The 14250-nt window shown below is 36.5% G+C and overlaps 1 protein-coding gene across 3 annotated transcripts in view; it reads right to left on the reverse strand.

The window, feature by feature from the left end:
• RNASET2 (ribonuclease T2) overlaps window positions 1–14250 on the reverse strand; it is a 45759-nt gene that overhangs the window by 16223 nt on the left and 15286 nt on the right. For all 3 annotated transcript variants that reach the window (XM_072643862.1, XM_072643861.1, XM_072643863.1), the window contains 2 exons: window positions 10428–10485; window positions 7518–7588 (listed from right to left, as the gene is read on the reverse strand). In XM_072643862.1, coding sequence (XP_072499963.1) covers window positions 7518–7588; window positions 10428–10485 — 129 coding nt within the window. The remainder of the gene's footprint in view (window positions 1–7517; window positions 7589–10427; window positions 10486–14250) is intronic.

Here is a 14250-nt window from a genome sequence, read left to right on the forward strand (position 1 = left end):
AGGAAGTAGAGAATATGTGTGTACATATATCACACATACACATGTAAATACATGTCTACATGTGTATATCTATACATACACATGAACATCCATATAGCAATATCCCAAGTTATATACCACAGAGTGGCCACAGAAAAGGAAGAAAGAAGAAATTAAAAGGGAGAATAATACAGAAGAAGAGGTAGTCTCATAATCAAAACAAACTTCCTGAGCCTGAAAGGGTGGGGGATTAAAAGAAAAAAAGCAAACAAACTAGAAACCAAGTAGGTGCCAATCAATTGAGACATGACTATACTAATTTTGGTATATGAATATAATGGAATAAAACTGTGACTTAAGAAATTGACAAAAGAGAAGATTTCAAAGACTATAGCAAGAAAGATGAAACAGTCCCTGGTCTCCACAAGATGCCATTCCATAGGGAGAGACTGCACCATCTCTACAAATGGGTTTGAACCTGGGCTCTGCCAGGTGCTACTCTTGTGACTTGGGCTAGATCCAATAATGCCTGTAGAAACACAACCAGTTTTACATAATCAGCTCAACCATCAAAATGGATCTGGCTCTGAGCAAGCTTCAAGTCTTAGCACAAATTCTCATTTGAAATAAACAGAACACTCACCAGATAGTGTTACTTCAGGTGTATTCAACATCACATCATGAAGTAACCACAATAAAAGGCTAAAATAAAAATGAACTCAGGGTTGGAACTAATCCAAAGCCAACCAACTTGTTATGGTTGTGCCTGGTTTTTAAAATTTCTTCAGCCTTAAAGAGAAAATGTCACTTTGAAGGACAGGTAAAAGAAAAGGTGCATGACTAGACTGCATAAGATAAAACAGTTTCCATAGCAGCTTGAGGAATCAAAAGATGCTGGCGATAGAAAAGACCTTAGCATCCAATTTATCCCTTTTTCACATGGATTGTAAACAAATCTTTCCACAAAGATCCACAGTCATTGGTCATCAAGGACATGTTTGAATCCAACTTCTAACACCTCATAACAGTGTGGCCAAAGGCCAGTCACTTAAACCTCAGTTTCTTAATCTGTAAAATGGGCATAATAATAGGTAAAAAGTCATAGAAATAGTGAGTGGAGTCACCGGGGAGTACATTAACAATCTTTCTAGCAGCAATGGCAATATTTATTCCAATATTTATTTGATTATGGTTTCAAAGGTGGAAAGCAGGAGCAGGAAAAGAGGAAAAGGCGAGGTGACTTAGCCCAAGTCACAAGGGTAGCACCTGGCAGAGCCCAGGATCAAACCCAGGTCTGCTGAACATCTCCCATGATCCCCTCTCTTTCTACCTACACTTGACTCTAGCCTTGACTGCTCCTGTAGATAATGTTCCCTGTTTTCCAGTCCTGAAACCATAATCCAGTGTCATTGCTGCTGAGAAGAACATGTTAGTATAGTTCTTGGTGACTCCACTTGCCATTCCTGTAACTTTTCAAAGCAGAACATCCCTTCCTAGACATCACTCCCCTATAATAGTTGTGTCCCCTTATTAGAACAGAAGGTTCTGAAAAAGAGACTGGTTCATTTTTCATTATATCCTCAGATCTTATAGTTAATAAATACTTTTTCATTCATCTGTTTCTATAGTGATGTCCCCTCCCCTTACCAGTAATCTTGGAGACACAATGAAGGAAGCCATTGTTCCAGCTTGGCAATCAATCAACCAATAAGCATTTATTAAGGACCTGCCGGATGCCAAGGCTGGGTGCTAGGCACTAGAGATACAAATACCAAAGTCTCTGTCCTTGTGGACTTTATGTTACACTAGTGAGACACAACTTATTTCCAGATATATAAATAGATGTGTGTATATGGTGTTGGGCACTGTGGGGAAGAAAGGGGCAAGTATGGAGAAGATGGACACGCTACCTGTTGTTTTTCAGTTGTATCTAACTCTTTGTGACCTCATCTGGAGATTTTCTTGCCAAAGATACTGGAGGGGTGACCATTTCCTTCTCCAGATGAGGAAACTGAGTCAAACAGGATTAAGCGACTTACCCAGGGTCACACAGCTAGTAGGTGTCTGAGGCCAGATTTGAATTTATAAAAATGAGTCTTCCAGACTCCAAGTCTGGTACTCTATCCACTGTGCCACCTAGCTGTCTGGATACACTAACAACTGAGAAAATTATGAAAAGATTCGTAAAGGGGATAGAACTTGGGAAGCTAGGGATATTGCAAAAGGTTAGGTAAACAGGGAGAGCATTCCAAGCATGGGGAGCAAGCTGGGCAAATGCACAGAAATGGAAGATGGAATGTTGTCTATGGAGAACAGCAAGTGAGTCAGATGGGCAGGACAGCCGACTAAGAGGGTATAAGGGCAGCAATATCTAGTCAGGCTGAAAAGAGAGTTCAAATTGTAAACCCAAACCAGTAGCAGGCACAAATACATGGGACCCCAAAGTCTTATTGTAGTTTTAAGGGTATTTAAATAGTTTAAAGACGTAAGTTTAAATAGCTTAAAACTGCTCTAAGGCTTTTGGGATACCCTGTATTTACTAACTTTGAAGATTTGTTTTTCTCTTGAGCTACCTGACTATTCACACCAGGGTCACAGCCCACAAGTCACAATTGCCTCCAATGGGTAAAAGGTAACTCAATGAATTACAAAATCACAGAATTTTAAGAGTTAGAAGGGCCTTCAATAACCATCTAGTTGATTCCATAATAAAAAATAATTCCTACTATAAAATATCCAACACATAATCATCCAACCTCTGCTTGAAGACCTCCAGGGAAGCAGAAGCCAAGGCAGTCTTGTATAGTTCTAATTATTAGGAAGGTTTTTCTGACATCAATCCTACATTGGTCTCTTTGCAACTTCTATCCACTGCTTGTAGCTTTGCCCTTGGGGCCAAACAATAATCATTAATCCCTTTTCCTTATGACAGCCCTTCAAATACCTCAAACACAGCTACCATGTTCCACTTAGCTCTTCTCATCTAAACAATGTCAGTTCCTTCAAACAATTCTCTTATGACACTGACTGAAGGCCCTTCCTCATTTTGGATTAATCTCCTTTGGAAACTGTCCAGTTTAATAATGTTCTTATGAAACTGATGCCAGGACAGAACAGAGAAGGGATTCCTTAGTCACTTCCTTATTCTTAGAAGCTATGTCTCTCTTAATGCAACCAACAGTACCTTTTTTGATCAAACTGCTGATTCTTATGGAACTTGTAAGTCACCCAAACTCCCAAACATATCTCAATGCACATTCTCACGTTACTTGTGAGGTTGACTCTTGGAACCCAAGTGCAATTAGAATTATTCTGATTGAATTTCATTATATTATGGGTTAAAGCTCTCCCTTATCTCTGCCTCCAGACTTCCCACAATTAAAATCCCATCTTCCACTAGATTTCCAATTTGTCAACTCTTAGTGCTTTCCTCCTTTTAATTATCTCTATTTATCGTGTAGATAGCTTATTTGTACATATTTGCTTGTTTGCTCTCTCCCTCATTATACCCTGAGTTCCTTGAAGGCAGGAACTACACTACAGTCTTTTCCCTTTTTTGTACCCTCTTAGCTCAGAGCCTGGCCCACAGAAAGAGTCTAATAAATGCTTACTATTAGTATTAGCTATTACTATTAGCTCAAAGCTCTAGCCTGTCAAGGTCTTTTTTGGATCTGTCCTCTATTATCCAGGTTTATTACCACATCTTCATAAAAAAGTGCTATACAAAAAACTGATAAGCATGTCACCAATGCCTTTATCTAAGTCACTGTTAAGAAGGTTAAACTGTACAGGCCCAAGCACAGACCACTGAGACACTCCACTAGAGACCTAATGCCAAGCTGAAATTGAGCCATTAAAGACTATCTTTGGGCCCAATCATTCTGCCTCTTCCGAATGTTACTGTATTATTACATTCTACATAATCTTATTTTTATTTTACAAACACTGTCACTTGAGGTGGAAAATGAAAAAAAAAAATCTTTCCAAACAGAAATGTTAAATTTCCTGATTAGCCATCCCTGTGCTGAAAAACTGCCACTCTTTAACATATTTCTAAAGAAACTTAAAGATAAAGACAAAATTTGAACAAAAGATAGCTTTCTTTCTCAATAAAGCCAAATGAAATTAAGCAGGAAGTTAAGTAGGAAAATATTTCACAGAATAAAATTTTTGCAAGGTAACTTTCACAAAATTACGCCCCTTGCCAGTAACACTAAGAAATCCAAATAGTAAGACTTTGGGAGACAGAATTACTAATTTTCAGATTTACTTTTCAGTCAACACAAGAAAAAAATAAAAATAGAAGAAAACTATAACTTACTACTGAATCCTAGAAGATTAAAAGTCATTTTGACCTTGTTAGAAATTGTTACTCTGAATCATTACGTATTTTTCACTAAACAAAACTGGGCCTACCAGGGTGTTCGAAACACAGTAGGCATTCCATATATGTTTACGGATTGGCTAACGGTTAATTTAACATGAGTTAATCTCCTTGGTCTCTGAATGGAACAGTATAGTCAATACAGTATTCCTATTTTTAACAGTAAACTGGTTACCATAGTTTCTTTGTTCTTTAATGTGTATGAAATATAATATGAAATGCTTTTCCTTGGTGCCATTCCATGTTAACGCATAATACTTCTCATCTCTAGTCATTCCATATTCTAAGACCAGATGCTGTGCTAAACAAAAGAACTAGCCTAGCTGTATTCTATCTATACCGATTAGTTATTTCTAAACTGCTATTAAACCTGAATTTCTTTTCAAAATTCCCCCTATATAAAGGAAAATTTCAAGGTACAGTCATGGGCCTCTCTTTGTTAAGCCATTTCAGTGGAACGTATATACTTGGGGAAAATTTTCCACCTGAATCCTAGAACCCCAATGAAGTAAAAGTGACTTCCACACCACTTCTTTTCAACACAAAACTTTTCCTGAGAACTCTCCAAAGAAATACTTTTGGGTTAAACTTGTCAGAGAAAAGTCAGAGACTTGGCAAAAGGAAAAAAAAGAGAAAGAAACCTGGTTTCATTGTTATCTGCATTATGAAAAACAGAACTTAGAATGGGGAAATAAAGAGGCACCTTACCTTTAGCCAATCTAATTTAACAAAGGGAATTTAACTTCTAATGGATATTAAAGATTTGGCATGATTTTATTAGAGTAATTACTTTTAAAGTTATCTTGAAATTAACAGATATTAAATGCATCAGGCAAAGATGTAGAAATGGAAAGGAACTTAGAGGCAAACTAGTTCAACCACCTTCATTTTGCATATGAGAAAACTGAGATTCAGAGAAGTGACATAATTTGTCCAAAGTAACACAAGTAGCCCGTGGAAGAGCCTAGTTTCAAACCCAGGCATCTCTGACTCCAAAACAAAACATTCATTTAACTATAACATAGTTATAGTTTCTTTCTAGAAAGACCATAGAGCCTTTCTCATTTTCAGCAAAACTCAACTTTTTCTAAACATTAAGGCATTTACTTGAAACAAGCTAAATATTTTTTCATTTTAGATATTAAGTTCAGCCACCTTTTTTCAGTTCTTCAAAAAGGAGAGCATTTATTTTTCATGAACCCATTTTACCTTTCTCCCAAGAGAAGTTCAAGAAAGCAACATCCTCTTTCAGTTTTTTCCTCTCTAACAGGAAGACAAATTTTTGTTGGCATTCAAATATTTTACACTGTAACACCATGACTTTACAAGCTAAAATTTAAAGTGAAAGAAATAAAAATAATGTAATTAACTTTACATTGACACTAATATCCAGTAGTGAGAGACAGCATGGCACAATGGATAGAAGCTAGGTTGCCCCCAGGGTCAGGAAAACCCAGTTTCAAGTCCCACTACTAACACCCATAGACTGGGGTGAGTCCCTTAATCACTGAGAACCTCAGGTAACTATGTCATTGTCAGTTATCCCTTATGTAAAAATTAGTTTTCAGATATTTTCAATTCAACCTCCACAACACCCCTTGCAGTCATCTTTCTCTCCCCCTGACTACCACCTGACTGTGATCTATCACCTCTTAATTATTATGGCCATAGACAAGGTGACAGGTGATAAGGACCTTCTAATTGGCTTTCCCATCTCCAAGTCTTTCTCCTTCCCAATCAATCCTTCATCTAGCTACCAAAGAAATAATCTTAAAAGCATAGAAACCAATTTACTCCATGTTAAACTTCAGAACTTCCATAATTCGCATAGGTTCAAATATAAACTCCTCTGTCTTTAAAAAATCTTCACTGCTTATTTCCAACCTATCTTTTCAACCCTATTTTACATAATTCCCTTGATGTACTGTACTCTTAAGTCAAGACCAATTGGACATCCTCATAGACAACATTTTGGTCCCATCTCTGGGCCTTTGCCCACAGACTGTCTCCCTTCTCGTGAGAAAAATGATTATTATTAACTAATGATTTGGAGAAATTGGTAGTTCTCCCTTTCTTTTCTATTTTCAAGACCTCAGTCTCTGAGGGTGGAGTTCAACTTCTCAATCTGACCCAACACAACCCTATAAGGATCTCTAGTCTCAAGTATTCCATTCAATCAAGGTTTGGTGGAGAAAGATCCTTTTGTCTAGATAGCCCAAGGCTGGGGGTGGTGTGAGTATAGAGATAGTTTCTCCTCAATATTCTATCTCTGAATGGTGACTGTCACTCTCAGCCCCTCATTTTAATAAAGCTCACTTCCTATTATGTTAGCCAATCAGAACTGATTGCCACTCCTCTTCCAAAAGAACATATAAGTTCTGAACCCACTGCCATGATTGTCGTTGGTCTAAGAGAGATGGCCAAATGACCATCCTTTTATTAATAATGTGCTGGCCTTATTAATACAATGATTAAATAACCCAGAAACGATGTCTCTTACAATTATTTTAATTGTCACATTCAAATCTGTTGCTCAGCTTAAAAACTACCTCCTATCTGAGGCCCTTCCTCATATTATTTATTACTTAATTATTAAATATTATTAATTCTAACATCTAGCCACCAAAATTGCCTCCTCTTTATAGTGTCTATATTTTGGATACACTTCCCTGTTTACAATTTGTCTCCTACACGAAGCATGAGGGCAGGGGACTGTCACATCTTTGTCTTTGTATTCTTAGCACAAAGAAGACACTTAATAAATTGCTAATTGATTGATTAAGATGAGGTGGCAATATGCAGTGGGAGGAGGAATGTTCCCTACACAGATACAATCACAGGTCCAGACCATATGCACACACATAAAACACATTATACCCATTTTCATAACCAATATCAGAAAGTCAAGCAAAAAGATTTTATAAAAAGGAAATTCCATTTCTCTCTACTTTGTTTTCAAGGGAGAAAGTCACTCAAAAAAGTTACATGACAGAATCATTTTTATACCATGTGTTTTTCAAAGTTCTCAACTTTGTAAGTAGACAGAATCTTCTATCTGTGGTTTTCACAAAAATTTTATTTAACACCTCATTTGTCAGGACATTAGTCCTAACTTGTTTTCTAAGAGACGAGTTCCTGAAGTACTTGAACTCACCAGAACTGGCTGCGATTAGGAGATGGATGGATTATATCAGGCCAGAAATGCCTCATGTCAGGCAAAAGATCCTGTTCAATTAAAGGAAAGAGAAATCCATGTTACATTTTAGTGACACAAAATCAAGGAGGGAAATTTGGTAAATGAGTACCTTAATATAGCTAAACTACTTCCATTAAGGTATACAAAAGGTTTTGTGATTTATTCCTCCCACCTAGAATCTAGAAAGAGTTCTCTGAATGCTAAATTGAAGTAATAACTAAAAGCTAGCTTTCAAAATGATACTTCCCAATTTGTTCCATTAATAGCCACAACCAGTAACCACAGCTGCAAGAATAAATGATGATCAAACTCTGGGCATCAAATGAAAAACAAAAGTTCAAGATAGCGGCTTTCAGATTTCATACCAAGGAAACAGGAGTAAAGAACTAAGGTTTGGGCTGGTATGTAAGGATGGAAAAGCTGTCCTTTTCTACACCCCAAACTTCACAGTAATAATGGACAACAAAGTCTGGCTACACATGACTCAAAGTCCACCATTTTTTCTACAACACACAATCCACTTAGCACAGGACCATAGGAGCATAAATTGTGAGATGGAAAGGATATCAGAAGCCATCCAGTTCAAAGTCCTTTTTTTACAGAAGAGGAAACTGAGGTGTGGAGAGCTGGAGTGACTTTCCCAAGATCACGCAAGTAATAAATGCCAGAGGAGAAATCTGAACCCAGTTCTTCTGACTGGTTAGCCAGGACTCTTTCTACTTTATTATTCCAGAATATAAACTTCTTCAGGGCAGAGACCATCGTTGTATCCCCAGCACCTATAAGTGCTTGTGAATTTACTGATTGATTGGAGTAAATTTTAAGATATACTGCTCTACAATTTGGAACTATACCCAAAGGGCTAATTACCCTGTAATACCCTTTGATCCAGCAATACCACTTCTAAAGAGATAATAAAAATGAGTAAAAGACCCACATGTAAAAAAATATTTATAGCAGCTCTTTTCCGTGGTGGCAAAGAATAGGAAGCTGAGGGGATGCCCACCAATTGGGAAGCAGCTAAACAAATTACGGTACATGAATGTAATGGAATACTATTGTGCTGTAAGAAATGATGAGCAGGCAGACTTCAGAAAAACCTGCAAAGACTTATATGAACTAATGCTGAGTGAAGTGAGCAGAACCAGGAGAACACTGTACACAGTAATAGCCACAGTCTGCAATGACTGATTTTGATAGACTTAGTCATTCTTGGCAATGCAACGAACTAAAACAATCCTAAAAAGACTCATGATGGAAAATGCTATCCACATTGTCTGAACGCAGGTCAAAACATTTTATACACTATTTTCTCTTTTTCCCCCTTTGGTTCTAAATCTTCTTTGCAATATGATTGTGGAAATAAATATTTAATATGTACATGTATAGCCTACACAAGAGTGCACACTGTCTTGAGAAGGAGAGAGGAAAAGGAGAGGGAGAAATTTTAAAATTCGAAATCTTACAGAAGTGAATGTTGAAAATTAAATATTTTTTAAAAAGATATACTGCTCTAAAGTTCTGTCTAAATGCCAACAGTTCAACTGAGAGAAAGCTGTCAAAGGTGTCATGTAGAGAGAAAACAACCCCCAAACTTAAAAGCATTTACTATTTCAGCATGAGATTAACCAGCTAAGCCAACCCCAGGGTATATGCTATGTGTAACCTCCCCCAATATAGTCCACAGTTCCCATTGGCTAAGATTAGAGAGATTCATAGGTACATTTTCAGCTTGTCTATCAGGTCTACACCACAACTTGCTGATACGCAGAAGAGCAGTTGTCTAGATCTCATTTGCTTACCCCTCTCCCAGAAAGGACCCCCATCCTAGGACAGGTGGAGTCCTTTCACAGCTTTCCATCCTGGGTTGTATGCTATGTGCACCCTAACCCAATATAGTCCACAGTTCCCACTGAATCTCTCTGAGGATGGAGATAAACACAGGACCTTCTTTTTCATCCTGCCTCCCCAAATAGCTAACACCTTACCTTGATTCTTCAATAAGTTTCAAGGATGCACACCGGAGACCATGACTTTCATCTTGCATTCCTGCCATACCAACAAAAGGTCCCCTTTCCCCTCATAATTATTTTTGTATGAAATTTACTACTAATTTACTTCTGATATTTCTCATTTATCATCAAAAGCAGGGACATTCTTCCCATGAATGTTATTTCTCTTTAGGTGGCAAATGGGAATAATTTTGATAAGATGATTTATGGGGCTTCCCCCCACTGAAGGAGCTTTGGAAATAAAGCAATTAAGAACTACTGCATTAGGGCCAGTTCCGCAGAGACACTCTCCCTGAGTGCTGATGGCACTGGAATGAAGGATGAGTATGGGTGTGTTAAGAAGAGGATAGAAAAGAAATAGAAACTACTCCTCCTCACTTGAAGGCATATACAAACTACTTACAGAAATAAAATACATTAACAAGAAGCAATCAAGACACATATCAGTCAAATTTAATGCACTTAAAATGAATATATTTAAATGATAAAGAAACTCAGGAAAGGAGTTATTATCTTGGTAGTGTTATAATAGCATAGATAAAGCTAAAAGGGCATTAGACCACTACTCTCATTTGACAGATGGTGAAACTGAGTCCCAGAAAGGTTAAGTGATTTCTATAGGTCAAATAGCTAGCAGTGAGGAAGGCTTTCCCCACCCCTCCCCTCCATATTTACTTGAGAATTAATCAATAAAAGTATTCCATAAAATCTTTAGGGTTTAATCCTGACGACTATATCATGATAGCTAAAACTCAGTCAGAAAACTGAATTCCAATAACACTGTCAGACAATAAGATTGTTCCAGTCAGACCACAATTTAGCACTGACTTTCATTAAAGAAATTAAAAAGCAATACCTTGATCTCATCTAAATTAAAGTGCCATGATCGGTTACACTCTCCAGCTTTGTCAGGCCTGGAAATAAAAAAATAAAAAAAAAAATAGAAATGAATCTTGAGATGTTTTCCTCAGGACCTACAGCTAATAGTTTACCCTTTCTTTCTAAATTAAATTAGAAAATTTACAATCAACTCTTCTTTCATTAGGTAGCCTCACGTAAAGGGTGCTCTTTGCATTAAGGTTTCCAATGAATAACAGTCAAATAGCATCAATTTGGAATTATTAATGCTGCACAGAGAAACAATCTAACACCAAACACTCAAATTCAATTAGCAAGAGAACCGCTAACACAATCATCATTGGAGTTTCTTTTTAAAATTGTAAAAGTTTTATTAAAACGCTGAGTCTTGTACTGCAAGTGAATTAACAAAAAAGGTTCTTCTAGTGAAGTGAGCCAGCTAATCCCAATGTGATCATTCACTGCCTGGTTATACAAAGAATCCTTTTCCTCCAATATTCAACCCTCTCAAATCTTCCGGTTCTATGACAGTTCCTGATTACACCCATTCCTATTCCTTCTCTACTTATTTACTTAGTTTTAGTAAACTTAGTGCTGACATTTTTTCAGGGCCTACAACATTTCAAGAAGTCCTACATAGGCTGGAAAATGTCCGCTTGGTCAAAAATTGTTTTGGTGACAAGGAAAAAAATTACAGTTCCCCTTTGCTGTCAACAAGAGGCTTAACATTGCAGGATTCTCACAACATAAAATGCTTTGCCAACCTTCAAGTGCTATATAAATACAGGATGTGGCAGTTATAATTATTCTTAATTAAATTTATGCTTTCATTGGTGTAAAAATCATCTGGTAAATAAATTCCTACATAAAACCAACGCTGATCAGCATCTGCTCTGCAATTAACTTAATGTTCTGAGTTAAGTGGAGTCCAGAAAAGTTAAGTAACTTGTCCAGAGTCAGCCAGTTAGTATGTATCAGAGGCACATTAGAACCCAGGTGCTCCTGAATCTAGGACCAGTTCTCTATTCATTAAGCCATGTTGCCTCCTTAACTATTATTATGTTTATTATTACTAATATTTCTTTGGGACCCTTTGGGGGCAGGTAAGTGGCAGAGTAGACAGAGTGCTGAAGTTAGGAAGATTCATCTTCCTGAGTTCAAATCTGGCCTCATATACTTACTAGCTGTGTAACCTGAGCAAGTTACTTAACCCTGTTTGCCTCAGTTTCCTAATCTATAAAATGAACTAGAGAAGAAAACGGCAAAAACGCTTCAATATTTTTGCCAAGAAAACCCCAAATGGGGTCCTGATGAGTCAAACAAGACTGAAAGCAATTGAACAACAAAAAAAGAGACCCTTTATCACTTGCTCATTCACCAGTCTAGGTGCTATTTTTGCCCAAGTAGTAGAATTCTAATAAGATGCATGTTTTATTGAAGTTTTATAATTAAAGTTATAATTATTAGCACAGTTATAATCATAGAGTACAGCATTTGGAAAATTAGAAGTTATGCTGTGCAAAGTCTTTAATCCAGCAATACCTCTACTCGGTCTATATCCCAAAGAGGGAAAAAAGTAAAAGGACCTACCTGTACAAAAATATTTATTGCAGCTCATTCTGTGGTGTTAAAGAATTAGAAATTGCGGGGATGCCCATCAATTGGGAAATTGCTGAACAAGTTGTGGTATATTATTCTAATGGAATACTATTGTGTTATAAGAAATGATGAGCAAGGTGATTTCAAGAAAACTTGTAAAGATTTACATGAACTGATGCAAAGCGAAGGGAGAAAAGCAAGTAGAACCTTGTACAGACTAACAAAAATATTGAACGATTATCAATTGTAAATGATTTAGCTATTGTCGACAATACAGTGGTCCACAACAATTCCAAAGGATCCACGATGAAAAATGCTATCTACCTCCAAGAAAGAACTGATGGAATTTTAATACACATCAAAGCATATGATTTTTTATTTTTTTTTCATGCTTTCCCCCCTCTGGATCTGTCTTCTTTCATAATATGACTAATATGAAAATGTTTTCCATGATTGCACATGTATAAACTATATCAGATTGCTGACTATTTCAAGGAGAGGGGAGGAAGGGAAGGAGAAAATTTGGCAGTTAATATTTTAATCATGTTAAGAATTGTCTACATGTAACTGGGGAAAATAAAATATTGTTTAAAAAAGAAGTCTTTAAAAAAACTTTAAGTAAAATGAACTCAAAAGAACAATTAAAAAGAAGAAAATTCAAAGTTATGGAAAACTAACCTCCTCATTTAATAGATGGGGAAACTGAAGCCTAAATTGGTTAAATGACTTGTCTAAAGTCACAAATCCAGTCAGGAGCAGAATTCTGTTTTCCTGAGTCTCACAAGTTTTCCTTATAATAAACTGCCTTATTAAAATTCCATCAGGGCTTCCTAACCTGGAGTATGTGGACCCTTGGAGTTCATGAATTGTTTCAGGGTTCCATGAACTTAGACAGAAGAAAACAGTATCTTTATATAATAATAATAATATAATAAATTAATTTGAAATAATTTATGACAATAAAATAATATATATGTCCTTTAGTTTCCTTTGTTAAACCAGATATATTATTTTCTGCACTTAAAAACATTATTCTGAGACTTCCTTGATCCTTGACTTCCTCAATCAGCCACGATACAAAATAGTATTCATGACACAAAACACCACCCAGCTCTTGATTCCATTATCTTCTCTCTAGAATCCCTTTCAGTTATATGACTGAGCTGCACAGATAGCAATGTGTGACAGTATGAGTAATAAATGATATGAACTTGGCACTTTAAAGCAAGGAGGGAAATCCTATTATCACATCATAGGGACAGAACTCAGAGCTCTAACAGGACAATGGTAGCTTTTATTGAAAAGAAATCTTATATTAAAAGAATGATAGGAGAACACAGAAAAGTCAAGAAGATATAGCCCTGTGTAAAATCCATTGATCCTAAAAAAAGAAACAAGGGGAAGAACATGTAGAGGAGGATAATAGGCTGGAGAAACAAGCGAAATATCTGTAGGAGTATACTAGAAATCACCCTGCCAGATGGGGGAAATGAGTGATGTCTCTGATGCAGATTATAAAACTAAGAGTCCAAATACAGTAGAGATTGAAGATAACAACTTGGACATCTGGTGGAATTTCATTCCAACAAAAACAGTATCTGATAAATTTTTCACTTGGCATGCTTACATTTTCACTTCTCAGAAGGCAAAGGAAATAAAAAAGGGATCTGCTCCTCTAGAAAAAAATATGAATGAAATGAAGGAACTAGTTAATGAAGGGGAAGTGAAAGGGTTAACTTGAGAAAAACTGATTGTCATGTTATTGTTTATGATAAACAGAGGAAGGTGAGGCTAGTAAGATATGTACCCTAGAATATAGAAAAACAAATTTCAACAAATCTGGAAAAGAAAATAGCCATAAACTCAAGACCTGAGCAGTCAAAGGGAGATAATACAATAGAAAATGAACTGAACTAGAACCTGAAGTTTTGGTTTCCATTGCCACTTCCTCAACTTAACAAACTTGACCTCTAGTAACTTCTGTTTCCTATTCTGTAAAATGAGGGTTATAATACTAACATTTCCTTCTTCAGAGGATTTCTATAAAGATCATGTGAGACCATAGATGTAAAGCACTTCACAACCACAAGGTGTTTCATAATGTAGGCTATCAGTATTACCAAGAGGAATACGGTTCAAGATAGACAGAAGGCTCTCAAGAATGAAATCCCACTAACAAAATTATAACTGGTACTACTGAGCAAGAAAAGATGGACAAATCT

This window comes from Notamacropus eugenii, chromosome 2 (genome assembly GCF_028372415.1).
Source record: "Notamacropus eugenii isolate mMacEug1 chromosome 2, mMacEug1.pri_v2, whole genome shotgun sequence".
NCBI lineage: Eukaryota > Metazoa > Chordata > Mammalia > Diprotodontia > Macropodidae > Notamacropus > Notamacropus eugenii.